Source organism: Maylandia zebra, linkage group LG15 (assembly GCF_041146795.1).
Source record: "Maylandia zebra isolate NMK-2024a linkage group LG15, Mzebra_GT3a, whole genome shotgun sequence".
Lineage (NCBI taxonomy): Eukaryota > Metazoa > Chordata > Actinopteri > Cichliformes > Cichlidae > Maylandia > Maylandia zebra.
In genome coordinates this window covers 15,943,689-15,962,147 of record NC_135181.1, presented here as the reverse complement: position 1 = coordinate 15,962,147, position 18,459 = coordinate 15,943,689, and the positions used below count along the sequence as shown (strand labels likewise).

The 18,459-nt window shown below is 44.4% G+C and overlaps 1 protein-coding gene across 6 annotated transcripts in view; it reads right to left on the bottom strand.

Moving 5' to 3' along the window:
• si:dkey-174m14.3 (brain-enriched guanylate kinase-associated protein) overlaps positions 1–9,974 on the bottom strand; it is a 39,401-nt gene extending 29,427 nt beyond the window's left edge. Inside the window, exons 1-2 of one of the 6 annotated variants that reach the window (XM_004550474.4) lie at positions 9,043–9,974; positions 6,038–6,075 (exon numbers count right to left, since the gene is read on the bottom strand). In XM_004550474.4, the coding sequence (XP_004550531.1) occupies positions 6,038–6,075; positions 9,043–9,921 (917 nt within the window). In that variant the 5' untranslated portion in view covers positions 9,922–9,974. Of the gene's footprint in view, positions 1–5,591; positions 6,014–6,037; positions 6,076–6,280; positions 6,363–9,042 lie in introns of those variants that run through there. The other 5 variants (XM_076874002.1, XM_076874001.1, XM_076874003.1 and 2 more) reach the window with 5 other exon arrangements.
• Positions 9,975–18,459: the final 8,485 nt, after the last annotated feature.

Genomic DNA, 18,459 nt, shown 5'->3' with positions numbered 1-18,459 from the left:
CCCGATGACTGGTGTCATTTTTAGCCTGGCGATTCATCTTACATGCACCTTTTTTTAGAAATCCTTCAAATTACCCTTGATATTAAGCTTCAGAGCTGCTTGTGTTGTTGGATTTTGTTATAGTAAGAGCAGAAACCTTGTACTTATCTATGTGACACCAGCAACTTCTGTGTGAAGGACCAAAAAGCTCTCCAGAGAGTGATCCGTACAGCAGAACGCTGCTGCAGGATTGCTCTCCCCCCGCTTCAGGACACCTACACCAGGAGATGCCGGACTAGAGCAGCGCAGATACTGAAGGACCCGTCCCATCCTGGCAACAAACTGTTCCAACTTCTGCAATCTGGTAGAAGGTTACGCATCTTCCGGGCAAGGACAGAGCGACTCAAGAGGAGCTTCTATCCCCAAGCCATCCGTGCCCTAAACACACACACCCGCCCGCTCACATCATCTATAATTGACTGAGACAGGACTCTCTTCCAGACACTCTAAACCAAGGCACAATGTACATTTCAATTCCTTTAACTTTAAATATGTTTATATTGTCTATCCTGTAAAATAGTCAGATGTCTATTCATATTAATGTACAGAATTCACCTGCTAGCTGCTACTACTGCACATTCACCCAGTGTATATACTATATGTATGTATATATATATATATATATATATATATATATATATATATATATATATATATATATATAATGTTCTTCCTCTACACACACCCCCCCCCCCCCCCCCCCCCCCCCCATTTTTTGCACGTCGAGGAGCGTGTCAGACTACATTTCACTGTGTGTTATACTTGTATAACTATGCATGTGACAAATAAAGAACCTTGAACCTTGAACCTTCTAAAACACATGTTTGAGAATTTTATCCAAACCACTCTTATGCAGGGGTTATGCAAAGGTTAGCAACCATTTAGTGAATACTGCTGTATTTTTATAGACTGTATACAAAAGACGGATTTCTGGGTCTGAAAATTAACAAGTTTAGCATTATAGTTCTGTGCTAAACACTATTTTAGCTCACTTACCAGCTATATTTTAGCATTACCATTCTTCGTCATTGGCTTTCACAGTGGCTTCTGTTCAGAAAAAATCTAACTCTCACTTTAAAATTCATTAAAATGGTGTCACTTCCATTGACCACAAACTGACCTACAATGCTGATTACTATGTAAATGTCCAATTCAAGTCAAATTACAAAAAAATTGAGTTATAGCCGCTGTCATATTAGGCAGGCTTCATCACAATGAGGAATAAATCTGGACCAGCACAACCTGACCGCTGGTGCTGAAGAAGGCAAAGGGGAGGAGAAATAATGGGGTTAAGATAATAAGATAGGCTTAATGGCCCCTGGGGGAGCTCTCAGAGCTTCAGGATAGAGAGACCTACAGACAGTGTGGGAGAGAGAGGCTGACTGGTCAGACCACAGAGGACAGTGGAGAGCATCAGTCTGTCAGAGCAACACTGTCCACTTCAGCAGGTCAAAACTAAGTTCTCGCCTCTTCAGAGCAGCCTCTCTCCCACGCCGCTTTCAAACACGTCCTCTCTGTTGCATCTCTCTATCTATAATGATCAGCCAAAACTCCCCTTTCAGAACAGCTCAGGGAATCTGAAGGTGCCCTGAGGTCTTCGTAGTTCTCATCATTCTGACTTAGGGGACACTCCATAGAATTGCAACAAAAGTCTGTTAATTTTCCAGCTGTTTCAAGCCACAAATAGTCATTTCTCGGAAGGAGAAAAACAAAGTTATGTAAATATACTGCAAGTTTTATGTATCTGCAATCGATAAACAGCACCCACCACAGTGAGGTCCCAGCCAGAGCTTCATTTTGGCAGCATTTTACACGTGTTTATTGTGGAGAATTCCTCAGACTGCCAACAGGATGGAATTGCACAAAAGTACAGACAGTTCTGTTTATTTTGGAGCTGGATGGGTCAATAATGTTGCTGTTTGGAGGGGGAAGGAGGAACACTATATGGAAAAAAGTGCACATATACAATAAACCTAAAGGAGCTACCTAAGGAGTTTGATAATGATCGTGGTCTACTGCTTTGTGGTTCAACTTTGTATTAACAGTAGATCAACTGAGAGTTGATCATGGAATATGCCACAATGGTGGTGGCATCCTACTACAGTACTACGCTTGAATTCAGTGAGCTCTTTCACAAATTAAACCCATTCATTCACAAATGGCTGTAAAGGCAGACTACGTGACCACATGGTTGATTTTATAAACATGAGACTGAAAACCTGAATTCAACGATTAAAAGATGTTGCTCCTATATGGACAAGAGATTGTATCCATCTCATGCTGATCCAGTTTATGGGTATTAGTAGTAATATTTTTGAACAGCTTGAGGTTTGTCTCATAATTGTGAGTTTAAATGACTCACTCTGAATGCCATTGATGTCTTGCATATAGTAGGCTATATTTTTTGTTATCTACCTTGGGACTAAAAATATAAACTAGCCATTTTGCTAAAATCTGTAATGTTTCTGTCTCATGCAGTATTTTGAGACTAATGTCCATTAACGGGCGACATCTCTATGAAATAAACCAGTTTAAAAGAAACCAGAGTTGCTATGGAAAAGGATGGATTGGTACAAAATGGCCAAAGAAACTGGACTGAGGGACTTCCAAGTGCATCCAAGTTAACAGCTGGCAGAACAAACGGGGAAAGCCCCTGTTTGTCCTCTAGGTAGGCGTTCCTATAGCGATGTAATATTGCGTGAAAACTATGAATACACGTATGAATATGATCACAAGCAGCAGATCTTTTTGTCAATCCTCTGACTCCCACAACCTGCCATCACTGTTCTGGAAATGTTTCAACGCAAACAATCTTGCCCTTGTCGGAGTCACTCTGGTGTCCACCTTGCCCCATTTCGGCACCATTTATCCACCATGTTGACTTTGAAAACTGTTCACTAACCTGCGACAACATCCCAGACGCTGACAGGTGCCTTTGCTATAACATAAACATGGCCGTTTGACTCATTTATAATAGAGCAGCTGCCCAGTGTTCTATATGTATTATTAGCATCAAATAGAAACAATAATAACTGAAACACAGCACAAACAGCGACTACCACACGAACGAGCAGAGAAAAACCTTCCAGTTGGCAAATTTAAGTTCAAATTAAACGGCACTGGAAGACTTCAGGAGAGCCTTTTATTTGTGTTCTTGCCAAGAATTAGATGAGAAAACTGATATCACTCTCATACCACTGGCAGCCAGTCTGGATTAGGAAACAGGCAGCGTGGCTCTGTCGCAAGGAACAAAGTCCACAAAGCAGCACGAATGAAACTCAATAATTGACATGTATCGTGTTCATTTGAGCTGTGGAATAACCAAGCTATAAAAACTACAAGCTGCTTTTGTGCAGATTAAATGAAGAAGACAGGACATGTTAATTAGTGAGCTTCAGAGGAGTAGGAAGATTCGGTTTACCTTCAGATCGAGGCCGAGACATTATCGCGGACTAACTGAGCTTTTTTAAAAGAAAACAAAAAACAAAAGTGCAGAAACATAATGAATACAGATCCCTCCCTTTAGGGCACAAAGGGTCACTGAATGACTTAATGACTAAAAGAAAAAGATCTGTGGTCTTCAAAGTCACCAGAGTTCAAGCCAAGTGAACACCTGGCAGGTCACGTGTTGGATAACTCTCTCCACCACCATCATTAACACATCAAATGAGTGAGTGCCTATTTATAGCTCATATCCCAGTGAGCATTTAAGCTCATATCTGGCCTCTTCATGACACTTTATGTTGTTCTTTCTTTAATCTGTATATATCTAAAAAGATCTACTTAAAAACAGGCTTAAAAAGACCAAGATATAAAGTGCAGGATACATTCTGAAACTTAACAGTATGAAGCACCTTTTAATCGCCTTCTCTTCCTGTATAATGAGGGTTCTTAATGTGCATATATTATTCTGAAATTATATCCAGTCGCAGTGGGTTTGATGGAAGAAAAAAAATGTCATCAATCATCCTAAAAATCTAAAAACTAACCCAGACTTTTGTTTTACTGCCTCTCAAGGACGTCACTTCCATCACCGCTCACCGAGACAGCGGCATAATAATTTTGCTCAATCTTTGGCTGTCAATCATGCTTTTTTAAAAAGCGGTATCAATCTTATATTTAAAATAAAACCCTTCACACTGTTATTCATCCGCTAGAGTATTCTGACAACGATTTTTTTTAAACTTCTTGAAACTTTAAATCTGTTTAATCCACCCGAGGTCCCCTCTGCGTTGGAGCTCCAACGTGTCGCTATGCAAAATTTACATCTCCATCTCCAGGGCCCTGACACATGAGCCCGGACAAGAGAGGGACAGGGATTGCGAAAGAGGAAGAGAGAGTGAGCGAGAGAGCAGGAGCAACGGAGTGTGAGAGATTTCAGGACATTTCATCATTTAGACTCGAAGGCATCTCGCGGATATGGTGGGGTGGGGGGGATGAAGAGGTAGGGTCAGACTCTCAGGTGGGTCCTGATTTCTCTTTAACCCCATCACAGCTTGCTTATAGGCTACAGGTGACCTGGTTTCCTATGCAAAAAGCGAGCAGAATAGACACGGGGCTACCCCCCTCTTATTTCGGCACAGCTGCTATAATTCAATTAAAGCTGTGACACAGAGGTGAGGACAATTGATGCCTCCTATTAAAGAAACACCCCGTCAAGATTAATTACCCCTCGTCGACTGGTTAAATGGCTTTTAAACTGTAATCTTCCTGAAATCGTAATAACACCATCGGTAATCTAACACAAAAGGAAAAGCTTGGGATCTGTTTTCATCTGAGCCGGATTAATAATGGTTCATTAGTACTGGTATTAATTAAAACATGTCTACTGTAGGCCAGTGAGGTGCAAAACAGAGAGTGGGAGGTAGAGGGAGGGGGGGTGGCCCCTGCATCTCGTCATGTTTCCGCTGCTGCTCTATTTCTCTGAAATACTTAAATCAGAAAAGTGGGCGAGCACCTGCAATTTTGTAATGAGCTCATTAAAATCCGTCTACACCAGCACGCGCTCACGTTTGTGTTTTTTTGACTGTCATGTTGAAAAACATACAGATCAGAGCTGCTCTTGCTTAAGTATTCGTGGTGGAAAAACAACGTTATCATGCAGAGTAATTAATCAGTGTTACAGGTGCATTCCGACAGGTGACAGTCCAAAAATCACACAGAAACCAATGTGTAACAGTCGTGGATGGACATTTTGGGAACCTGAAAAGATTCAAGATTATTTCAAATAAAAAAAATAAATTAAAAAAAAACTCCTGATTGATCTGTTTGGAAAAAAGCTTTTACAGTAACGCCATAGTCACTGCAGCGGATTTCCAGCCAAGAGGTTCCCCGCATGGAACCGTGTCAGCCTTCTTCTGCAAAATACACCCTTTTATCTTTGACAAAGTATCAGAGAAGAGGCATCATTCCTAACAGCGCTGCATCAGTAAACAGAGAGCACGGCAAGTGCAGCCACATCACGTACAGATGAGCACATAAACACACATATTCACACGCAACCAAAAGCAGCTTTGTAATCCAAATCAAAGATGCAAACAGTGAAGCAGTACCTTCCGCTCGCGCAGAGCTTCATCCTGAAGACCGAGAGATAAAAATCCTGCTGCCGGAGCCTCGCCGGGGATGGAGAAAACCCCCTCTCTATATGCTATCTGGATTGGTTTACCCAGCTTTCCCTTAAAGCTCGGAGAAAACCCCCAACACATGCACCCACCCCACCACCTCCTCCTCCACCACTAAAACTGTCGCTGCCACTAGCACCACGCCACTCCAGCAGTAGCAGCAGCAGCGGCAGCAGCTGAGCCAGGAGGAAAGACAAGAGGGAGTGAGGGAGAGACTGTGCAAGAGTAGAAAGACAGAGAGAGAGAGAGACAGGAAGAGTGGGAGGGAAGGAGCTTAAAGGAAGAAGACAGGGAGAACGTGGGGGCGTGATGATGGAGTGCTGAAAGATATGTGCAGAAAAGGAGGGAGAGTGAGAGAGGGAGAGGGTGAAGCTTACCTGATGGTGTCTATGTTGTTCATCACTTCGTCAGGCATCTAAAGGAAATGACAGCATGTTAGTGGAGCGGACCCATCAAACTGGCCCAGAAGCTGCCAAGTGGAGCACCGTTGCAGCACAAACACCCTCCACAAAAAAAAGAAAAGAAAAAGAAAGAACGAGAAAAGAAACATACATATTCAGCAAGCACACTCTGTGTTTCCCTATGTGTTTGTTTATGTCCCCACACTCCCCCCCACTCACATCCGTGCTCCCTCATCTGCTCCTCTTCCCTTTTTCCCTTACTAGTGAGAAATCCCATGCAACGCTCATCAGACTGCGGCCGGATGTGTACATCTGCGCTCACTTGAGGTGAGAAGAGAACAATCGTACCATACCGGGAGTGCGAGGGAAGAGAGTGAGAAAGCGAGGCAAAGGAAAGGGGGAAGAAAGGGAGGGAGGGAGAGTGAAAACCTCCATTGCAGCCAGACTGCAGATACATGGCAAGCCCCCCCATTGAGGGATACTGGCAGCGACTCAGTATCTCTGTCGAGGTGCTGAATCAGAGAGAAGGAGCACAGAGGGAAAGAGAGGGAGGAGGATGTGGAGAGAGACATAGAAAGAAGGGGAAACAAGGGGGAGGTGGGGGGGGGGGTGGAGAGTGGGGAGAACAGGTGGTTCAATCTGTTGAATCTTACATCTCAAGTCCTTGGCTGTTAAGGAGAATAGGTTTTATATGAATCGGCTGCTTTTTTTCCATTTTTCTTTTTTTCAGAAAGCGATGAATTATGCATCGATTTGAGAATATTCCCCCATCTCCGTTCAAATTTAGGCCCGATCGAGGGTGGTATCCACGCTGTTATGTTATCATGTTTCATAATTTGACGAATGCTAGAAAGCAGATTTTACCATCTGCACTTAGGGGAGACGTTCATCCATATTTATCTCCTGTAATTAATGAAGGAAGCAGTCGTTGCGAAGAGATTATTTGAGTCAGATTACCAACAAAACACACCTTAAAGCGGGGGGTGGGGGGAATGCGTGTTCAGTGTGTGTGTGTGTGTGTGTGTGTGTGTGTGCACAGCAGAAGGTCAAGTGCAAAGAATGTTTCATTACAAGTACAAGGACTTGTGTGAGGAGATGAAACTTTGCAGCGACACACAGACACTCACACTGAGATGAACGCCAACAGGCTCACATGCCTGCCTCTCAGCCCCCACACACCACCCACCTTTTTTCAAGCAGTTGCTAAGGTGACGGCAAAGGCTGAATTTTAATCAGACAATAAATTAAGGCAATGTGATCTTCTCCTTTATTATTAAATGGGAGCGACACAGAGTTTGAAGATCTGTCAAGTATGTTTTGTTTTTTGGGGGGTGAGAAATGCTAAAAAAAACAGACCCCAAACCCGGAGATGTAAAACAATAAGCTTGCACGCTTTCTAGTCAGCAAAGCGGTGCACATTTAGCAACTAGGTAACCTCAGCCAAGTGCTTCATCATCCTCATCATCCACCACTGACATGGATGTCATGCTGAGACTGCAAAAATACCCTCGCTGGTTGTAGTAATTGCTGATTGAGCCCTCAGGCTTGTCCTCCCGTGTAATGCACTCTAGTGGTGTAAGCCAGTGGAAACACTGGTTGCTACTCGAGAAGGAAACAGTTGTGCAACAAGGTTCGCTGCTTTCACAGCCATTTTAGCAAGGTTATGTTTCAAACTGAGTAAATGATGGATGTCAAAAAATAAATGCAAGTGGGCTGAGTCAGTAAATGACAGCATTGTTCAGTTCAAATTGTTTGTGTGGAGGAGTTGCTAATGGGTAGAATGCTAATGAGGAGTCCCATAAAAGTCTGCTTATTGGTCAGCATGAAGCAGCGCTCCTGTGCAAACTTACAGACACATCAGTATACCCAGTCTATTGAATCAGCTGAGGATGTCTATGTGGGTCAGCAGGAGAAATCGTACACCCACAGCTCATTCTTGCTCCAAATGATTTACTATTAATTGGAAGCTTTAGCACAGCAGAACTTGCATGGAACACTCATAATGTCATCACCAGGATGACATGCTTTGTCTGCTCTCTGACTACATATTCTAGGTTCAATAATCACCAGTGAGGTGACAACTTTAAAGAGCTTGACTTGGGCGAACCCAAGTCAATTGCAAGCCATATTTTTATAATTAGCAGTAAACTGAATGACTCTGTGTAAGACTCTGAGAGACTCATCGCCCCAAAGCTCGAACTTCTTCTAGACCTAGAGGCGTTTCAGTGGTCATAACTTTAAATGTTTTGCTTTTATCCCAGTGTTCTTTTCAGCAAAATAATAAAAAGCCTGAAAAACAACTGCATATGAGTCAAATCAACACACTGAATAACTAACAGATGGTGGAGAGCAAATCAGAGCTAAAATTAGCGCATAGGTTGGAGGTCAGAAACTCAATTACATTTAAGGTGTCTGTGTGGTGTTTGCAGTTCATTTCTACTGCCCTCAAGTGGGCAAAATGCTGGAATGACTATTATGTTTTGTATCTTTCGTTTTGTCTTATATGTGTATGCAAGTAGGCCTCTATATAACATACAGACTGTAAAATGGGATAAAGGCAGGAATGTCAAGTATATGAATGTTTTTCTGGTTCAGATAGCGATAACAAAGTTCTGTAGTGGGGCTATAAAAGTTTCTTTTTAAATTTTCTCCCTATAACTCTTGCTTTAATAATTTATTGTTTTATTTATTTTTATAGCATTCATTTTATATGCAACTGCTTCTTGGATTATTCAAACAAAACTCCACAGACTGCACTAGACAAAGACATTGTAACTCTGTGACATGCCCGTGCTTACTTGAGCTCTTTACGCTCTTAATAATAGAGCAGAAAAATCAGGAATGGCTCACTCAAATCATACAAAGGCTTGATTTACTCAGACGTCTCTTCAAAAACTGAGAGGAACAATTTCCGTTCCAATCACAACATATGTTCAGAGGCCTGGCCTTGATTAAAGACTATGAAGACTTTCATCACTCACCATGTTGATGCCCCTGGGCAGAGAGATAGATCTGTAGGGGTATCTGGGGAAGTCATAGTGAAACTCAGGAAAGTGACTCTTCATCTTAAATCCTTGACTGAACTCTGGAGGAGGTGGAATCACATATTTCTCATCTATTTGTTCTGGTGTGTCTGCTTTTATCTCCAGGTCATGCAGCTCATCGCCCTTCCTTACAGTGTCGATGTCCGTCTCCAGATACTTTTTTTCTACCAGGTCAGGAGAAGTCCGCTCTTCTGGAGTCTTCTGCTCGGCTAAAGGGCCTTGCTGCTGGGCCATTGAGCAGGGTAGCCTGGGGCTCACCACGTGGATCTCTGCTTGAGGCTGATCAGCATTTGTATTGGTGAAGCCAGAGGGAGATGCTGGTTTTCCAAATGCCTGCAGGCTGTTTGGGTCAAGCACATTAGATGTCACCTCATCCAGGAACTGGGAAAACTTCAGTTTGGCTTCAATCTTTTCCTCCAGTACACACTGTGGTTTGCCGCTTTTAGAGCTGGTGTGTGAAAGTACAGAGCCCCTCCCTTGATGCAGATTTCTGCTGTGGCTGTCTCCTCCCTGCTCTGCCTGTGGATGTCCTCTGCCATGAGGCCTGCTAGAAGGAACTGGTCCAAGCTTTTCAGACTCTCTGTCTCCTCTGAGTCGAGTCTGAAAAGCTTCCTGGCTCTGCTTCTTGATAGACTTGTGCAGGATGCAGGTCACCCCAGAGTTCCAGCTGTGCAGGCTGTCAGTGCCGTCACTGCTACTCCTGCTGCCTCCTGGACTGCTGCTTGGATCGCTGGGGCTAGATGGCTGACTGGGAGAGGACTGGTTAGAAGCAGGGTCTATCAGCTCCTCCAGCCAGACTTGATCACCATTGAACATGGGGGTAGCCGGACTCAAGGGGGCCCATGACTTTGAGAAATGCTGGCCCTTATTTGCTGTGCCTCTCTGAGAGAGGGAGCAGGCTTTGCTGCCTGTCCCATCCATCGGCTTAAGTCCAGTCTACACAGATGTGTCCTCTCTCTAATTGTTTTAAATGGCAGATGATCCATGGTCCAATGGATAGCTCCAATTTTAAAGAGTTCTAACCCAATCCTGTCTCACTATTGTGTAAGCAACCTCACAGCGATCCAATACATTTCACTCTAGGCTGAACAGATGGCCTCCTTCAGTGCCAGGCGAACTCCCTGCTATCACAGGCAAGGGCATCCATAGTCTGAGGCCACAGTCAAATACACTGAGAGTCACAGTTAATCTGCAGAAGCTCCAGGTTTAGGTTTACTGACAGGGAATTTTCATAAAATCCTAGCCAGTGTCTTTACTATTTGAGCAGACAGTGCTGGTCTTAATTAGACTGTCTATTGATAGCAGAGCAGGCAAAGCTTTTTCAGCTTTTTCCAGGTCAGTGGTTGTAGAAGAGAATTGATCCAACTGAGCACATGGCAGCTGACACACACACACACACAGACTAGATGGGCTTGCCGAGTAACTGATTGCTGGGATCTCATTAATATCTCATTAAAAGAATAGTCGTAATCATTAAGAAATTCTAAGAGAAATAATAGTAAGTTGGAATTTGAGTTGTCTGTTACAGAATAATGCCAAAAGTAAAAAAGTGAATTTTAGAAATTGTTTTGCAGTGTGCAATTACACTGCTTTATTCAATCTATTCCTCTCAAATGTCTCTGTGTTATGTGTATATCCCATAGTGTATGTTAGAAGAAGGACCTGCATTCCAAAGTCCTGATTTTAGCTTTATGGCTTTTACCATCAATTAACATTAGCAAAGCATCCATATAACATAGATTCAAATGCCTGCTAGTTACTGGTAACTAACAGGAAATAACATGCAAGACTTTCCATCATCAAAACTGCAGCAGGCTTTTACTAAAGATAAATGAAGAGGAATCTAACTATAATAAAAATGCACCAAAAAACACACGAGAATCGGTTTAGTTAGCTACCACACAGCTGTTGGCTCCTACAGCTTTACTGCATCTGTATGGGTTCAAATTGTGGTCATAAATATTTTGTACTTGTAAATCAGGATTTGTATGTGTAAAAAGAATTTGTGTGTGCCTAAAAAAGATTTGTATGTGTAAACAGAATTTGTGTGTGCGTAAAAAAGATTTGTGTGTGGCCAAAAAATAAGTGTGAAACTCTGCACTCAAGTTTCAAGTTACAAGTACGAATTTTGACCCTATTTTTCTTCCTTTCATGTGATTGGTCAATGTCATGTCAATCACAAATTTAACTATCCAATCAGAGCACAGATGGGTTTGGCTGTCGGAGGGGTGCTTTATGGAGCTTCAGGTCCTTGAAGGGAATAAATGCCCTTTTACATGCCAGCCCAGCATTTTCCTTCATCACCAGGAAGGAAAACAGTCTGTGGTGATTCGAGTTTGGTGATTTTTGTTTCCACAGGTTTACGTGCTTAATACAGGGACCTCCAGAGCCTTTTCAACAGCGCTGCGGACCTCGGGAGGGGGGGGCAGTGTTGTGGAAATGACACAGTCTTCACTAGTGGGGATAGTTACAAAGCTTTCTTCGTTATGAATTAGCGATACATGTTTTTATTGAACATTTAAAGAACCAGCAACAAAAACAGAAATTCTTGTAGAGGACATAAAGTCAGTGATAGAAACGGCAAGAAGCAGGTGCATCTAGTACAGGTAGAGCTACTGCAAAAACCCACAGAGCTCAGCTGCCAGCGCGACAAATTCTGGATCTTTGGCTTTTAGTTAGCAGTTAGCATTAGCAGCACATCCTGCGTCCGATGTGAAAGGACCTTTATGCTGCGTACTGGGACTCACAGCCATGGTCCTGGGTCAGCCCTGACTTTGTGTTAAACTAATCCTAAAGTAATAATGGTATTTCTAACCACTGATATACCACAACTTTATCCTTTCAACAACTGTACTGTAAGTTAGGTGACCTAGCTTCTATCGGATAGTTATATAGAGATCCTCCAGCTTCAAACTGTATTACCCTTCAAGGACCTGCAGTTCAAAAAAGCCCCCTCCGACAGCCAAACCCATCTGTTCTCTGATTGGATAGTTAAATTTGTGATTTACATGACATTGACCAATCACATGTGTAGAATGACCACTCGGTAGCTTCTTGTAGCGCTGCTTTATTGAACGTGTATCCAGCATGGGTTATAACAGCACAACAACGTGTGTGACAGCCAAGACATAGAACTGGATATAGACAGCCCCCTGCCGCAAAGCAGGTCCTAGTGGCGTAAAGCCGTAAAGCCCAGTACATGACATCTCCCCCCTTTTCATGTTATGTCCAATAACAAACCCCAAATAGAACAGCAATGACACAATGATAACATGCGACACTATAATAGCCTCTGGGCGGTTCTCTTAGGGTGGAGCACAAATGGCGTACTGTCAGCCTGAAGGGCAGTGTCCACAAAACAGGACTCATGAAACATGGCAAACCTTTAAGGTAATTAACTCAACCAGGTAACAGCAGTATTGGTTGCAGCTGAAAACATAAGTGCAAAACAGCAACAATACAACATTCCCACTCCCCAGTCCTTCCTTCTGTCCCATCACCCCAATGTCTATAGATCCAGCCTGCTGACTGGCTTGCGTACCCGGCCGCACCTCGTGCGTAGCAGAGTCGGTACGTCAGCGTGAGTGGGTGCGAGCGTTGGGGCAAGACTAGGGGCCAAATGTGGGGTCTCTGGAGTGGACGCACCAGCGCACTGAGGTGGCGGCTCCTCAGCGTCCACAGTGGGTGTTGGAAGGGGTTGTGGCATAGCCCGTGGAGACGGTTCGAGGCGGAGATGGCGGCGGTTCCGTTGCAGCAACACACCTTGGGGTGTGGCAACGAGATAGGACCTCGGAGTGACGCTCTCCTTGGAGATGATGGCCGGTGTTGCCCAAGCCTTCTCCTGGTCCAGCTTAGTTAGGACAGCATCCCCTGGATGAAGTGGAGGTAGGGGCTTAGCACCATGGCGGCGGTCGAAGTAGAACGCCTGCTCGGCCTTCTGACCAGTATCCCTTCGTCTAACTTCTCTTTTGTTTGGCCATTTAGGTTGAAGATTCTTCTCCAAGTTAGGCAGGGTTGTCCTGATCCTCCTCCCCATAAGAAGTTCCGCTGGGCTGAAGCCTGTAGTGGCACAGGGAGTAGACCTAAAGCACATTAGCGCTATCAGTGGGTCGTCGTGCCGGAGGATTTTCTTTGCAGTCTGTACTGCCCTCTCCGCGTGACCATTTCCCTGTGGGTGGTGGGGACTAGACGTTACGTGGGCGAAATCCATCTCTCTCGCGAAGGCCTGGAACTCAGAGCTGGAAAACTGAGGGCCATTGTCACTCACCACCACGTCAGGGATCCCAAACCTAGCAAAGGTCGACTTCAGTTTCTGAACAACTTGGCCGCTGGTCGTGGATGATAGGTGAAGTATTTCCAGAAAACGTGAGTAGTAATCCGACACAACGAGATAATTATTCCGGTTGTGTTCACAGAGATCCAGGGCTATCCTTTGCCATGGACGATCTGGCAAAGGTGTGGAGATGAGCGGCTCCTTTGTCTGCGTTGGCCTCTGGGCCAGACATGTGTGGCACTGCAGCACTACATTCTTTAACTCAGTGGAGAGCCCCGGCCACCACACAGATGAATTAGCCCTATCCCTGCACTTGGTGAGGCCTTGGTGCCCTTCATGTAGTTTGTGTAGAATGGCTGTTCTCTGCGACTTTGGAATGGCAATTCTGCAGCCTCGTATAACCAGGCCGTCAGCCTCTGATAGCTCGTTTTTCACTTTCATGTACGCTTTAATGTTCAATGGCACACTAGCTCCGTGTGCAGGCCAACCCCTGCGAATGTACGTAATGACGGTCTGTAGTTCAACGTCCGTTGCAGTGGCTGCTTTAATGCTTTCCATTCGGCTTGGGGACGCTGGAATGCCCTGTAACACGGTGGCTATGTAGCAGTCCACTTCACTGTGAGTGCTAGTGTCATCCTCAGCCCGAGTCTGTGGACTCCGTGACAACGTGTCGGCGATGACAAGCGTTTTGCCAGGGACATAGACGGCCTCCGGCTTGTACCTCATGAGCCTCATCAGGAGGCGTTGACACCTCAATGGAACATTGTCAAGGTCCCGGCTATTGACCAGGGGTACCAAAGGTCTATGGTCGGTCTCAAGCCTGAAGCGATCTAAGCCACATAGATACTTATCAAACTTCTCGCAGGCCCAAACACTTGCCAAACACTCCTTTTTGATTTGTGCGTAGCGTGTTTCAGCCTCCGTGAGGCGTCTAGAGCAGTAGGCAACAGGTTTCCACTCTGTGCCATGAAGCTGAAGCAGCACAGCCCCAAGCCCGTAGCTACTGGCGTCGGCAGATACGGCTGTGAGTCTGTTGACATCATAGAAGGCGAGAACAGGTGCTGATGTAAGCGCTCTCTTTATGTTCTCGAAGGCTGCCTGCTGTGGGTGATCCCAGGTCCAACTGTTTTTGCTTTTAAGCAACTCGTACAGTGGCTGGCATATTGTGGCAAGAGCAGGAATATATCTGCCCAGGTAATTAACCATTCCTAGGATCCGTTTAAGCTCTTGCACATTTTCTGGTGACGGCAGCTGAAGAATGGCGCTCACTTTCTCAGGGTCTGGCCTGACCCCAGAATGGTCGATCAGGTGCCCTAGGAAGCGAAGCTGGCTCTGTCTGAAGGAGCACTTCTCTCGGTTGAGCTTCAATCCTGCTAGCTCAATGCGCTGCAGCACCTTCTCAAGTCGGGTGTCGTGTTGTTCCATGGTGGCTCCATAGACCAGGATGTCATCCATAAAGACCTCCACACCTTCGAGCCCCTCTAAGGTCTCCAACATCTTTCGCTGAAAGATCTCTGGTGCACTCGTTATCCCAAAGGGCAGCCTCTTAAAGCAATACCTGCCAAATGGCGTGATGAATGTCGTTAGTTTGCAACTCTCGTGATGCAATGGGATCTGCCAAAATCCACTGGCTGCATCCAGCGAGGAGAAGACCGTTGCCCCACTCAACCTGGACATCGTTTCCTCAGGGGTAGGCAAGATATAGCGCTCTCTTTTGACAGACTTATTCAGTTTTGTCAGATCAACGCAGATCCTGGCCTTTGCTGTGGTCTTCTTCAAGACAGGCACCATTGGGGCACACCATTCGGTAGGTTGGGTCACCCTCTCAATGACACCATGGTTCTCCATTCTTTGTAGTTCCTCCTTCACTTTCTGCAGCATGGGGAAAGGCACACGGCGTGCCGTATGCACCGCGTATGGCACAGCATCGTCCCTTAACTGAATTTTGACTGGCTCAGTTTTTAGTGTTCCGTGTTCACCGTAAAGTGGTTGGTTCCTGGTGGGTGTGATCGTTGCTTCATCAATTCTTCTCACCAGGTTCATCTGCACTGACAAGGAGCGGCTGAGAAGGTTGCTGACTCTGTGTCCACGAACCACATACACCTTGGACAGGTAGTCTTTGCCTTTATAACTTATTGTGGCTTTTAAGTAGCCGAGACATAACAGCTCTCCTCCGGGGCTATCTAGAGGGCGATCTGAAGGCTCTAGCGTTCTCTTATGAGCAAGAGTGTGCAACGTGTCCTCATTTATGATAGTGACATCTGCTCCTGTGTCAATCTTAAATTCTATTGGGGCAGAGTCTAGCAGTAGCTGCACAGTCCATGCTTCATTATTTCCGTTTGCATTACACACTGAGCCTAGAAAATATGAGGCCTGCTCTCTTTTCTGTGTCTCTGTAACCTCATTCACTGATCTGGTGTTACGGCACACCCTGGCCCAGTGTCCAAATTTTTGGCATCCATGGCAAACAGATTTTGCTGCCGGGCACCTTTCATCCCTGGCATGCTGTGTCTTCCCACATTTACCACATTTTTTGTCACGCCCCGCCCATTTTGTTTTCGCGGGTATCCTACCTCGCTGTTGTTGTGATTTCCAGTCCATGCTTTTCCGTTTATCCTGTACCTCCTGTACTGAGCCTCCCGCATCTCCCTGCAAGCTGACCTGCCCTGCGACCTCCTCTGACTGTCTGACGATCTGGGTCGTTTGTGCCAATGTGAGGTCCTTCATCAGCTGTAGCCTGCGGGAGAGGTCCTTGTCTCGTATCCCGACCACAATACGATCGCGGATATTTTCCTCTTTACATGCACCAAACTCACAGTGCTCTGAGAGGTCATACAGGGCTCGGATAAAACTCTCCGCCGTTTCGCCTGGCCGCTGGACTCGCTGGTGAAAACATGCTCTTTCATGTATAGTGTTCCGCTGCGGGAAAAAATACTCGTCGAACTTCCTCATTACGACGGCGAAGTCGTCATGACTCTCATCGGCGGCGAAGGTGAGTGACTTGTAAATGTTCTCTGCTTCATTTCCCATTGCGTAGATTAGGCAGCTCACCTGTACCTGTCCTTCGTCTTTGTGGAGTTTCGTTGCGATCCGGTAGCGCTCGAAACGCTGTTTCCAATCGGGCCATTCCGTCGGCTTATCGAAGGGGAAGCCCGTCGGGGGATTAAACTTAGCCATTCTGCTGTTTTCTCCCCTATGGCGTTATTCGGCGATGGTCCGAGCCACTTCTGACACCATGTAGAATGACCACTCGGTAGCTTCTTGTAGCGCTGCTTTATTGAACGTGTATCCAGCATGGGTTATAACAGCACAACAACGTGTGTGACAGCCAAGACATAGAACTGGATATAGACAGCCCCCTGCCGCAAAGCAGGTCCTAGTGGCGTAAAGCCGTAAAGCCCAGTACATGACAACATGAAAGGAAGAAAAATGGGGTCAAAATTCGTACTTGAGTGCAGAGTTTCACACTTATTTTTTGGCTAAGTCCACACACAAATCTTTTTTACGCACACACAAATTCTTTTTACACATACAAATCCTGATTTACAAGTACAAAATATTTATGACCACAATTTGAGCCCATACCATACCCATACCCATACCTGCCTGTGGTCCCTGAAAATAGTAATGATGCAAATTTTAAGTGTTAATAAAAGTTGCTAGCAGAGTGGAGTGGAGTATAAAGTCTTACAAAGGGATGAAGTAGCTACAAAGACAGAAACCAAAACTAAGGAATTAGCTTACCTTATTAGCGTAACAAGCTTTAGCTTAATAAATATACTAATTTGTTGTTTTACAGGCGTTTCTTGTCTTCTCTACTTCTCAGTGGCCAGATGTAGCCTGTTAATTATCCAATTGAGCCAAGCCAAATGCTCTGAGATATTCATAGTGTTAAACTGTAAACAGAGCTAGATGCTGTCTTTATGCTAAGCTAACCTAAACTCCAGTTTACCAGCTGTCATAGTGAGAAAGGCAGGGTATATCATGGACGCAGTTTCCACAGTCATTAATAAAAATGTAGTTACAGGCACAGTAATAGACAGTATCCAAGTCTTTTCTCAACTGTAGAGGGGAAAAAAGTTTTATTTCTAAAAAAGAAATTTAAATGTCAATACTTTTAATGTCAGTTTTAATTGAGAAATTCTGATCTACGATCCCTAAATACTTAACTATTTCAGTTTTAAACCCTTAAACGATTTTAATCTTAGGAACTTTTTGACAACAACTTTTGGTTATTTAAGAAAATCATTAACTTGGATTTGCCTGTATTTAATATCAACTCAAGTCATGTTAAATAGAACTCTACTACATCAAAAGCAGACTGCAGAAATTTGAGAGTTTGTACTCTGGTGTAAAACTCTGCAGAATCAAATATGTGACAAAGGAGCAGCTGAAAGTCCTTTCTATTACAAAGATTATTTGGAGTGGGGGAAATAGTTATTTGATACCCTGTTGAATTTTTATGTTTGCTCGCATCGAAAGAAATAAGCAATGTCTAATATTTATGGTAATTTTCATTTAATGGAGAGAGACAGAAGATCAACCAAAGTACATCAAATAAAAGTTACTCAAATCAAAATTATATCCAATATTCTGTGGTACCTGGGCCCGATCATTGACCCCCTCAGTGCAGTGGAGTTGTTCTGTACCCTCAGCATAAAACAGGCCCCCTGATATGCTCATTTCCCATCCTGTCCAAATCTTAGCATCTTCGACTCTTTCACCTCAAGTTCCACCCCTTTTTTTTTGTTAGTGCCCCCATCTCTAAATCATTCCTCACAGCAGGTCTCACTACCCTCTTGTAAACCCTCCCTTACACTCTTTCTTGTATCTTGAGTCACAAATCTCCCCTAACACTCATCTCAACCCTGCCTGCACCCTCTTCCTCACCTGTACTTGTACTGAATAAATCCAAAAAAGGAGATTCTTTTTTTTTTTATTACCAAATGCGATTTTAAAATTGTCCGCACATGTATATACAGTAAAATATGCACATTCGTGTGCTGTCACACTGCTGCTGTCAGAATTCCTCTTTAAACTTCTTCACATTTTGTTGTTGCACTTCATTGTCTTCTAACTCT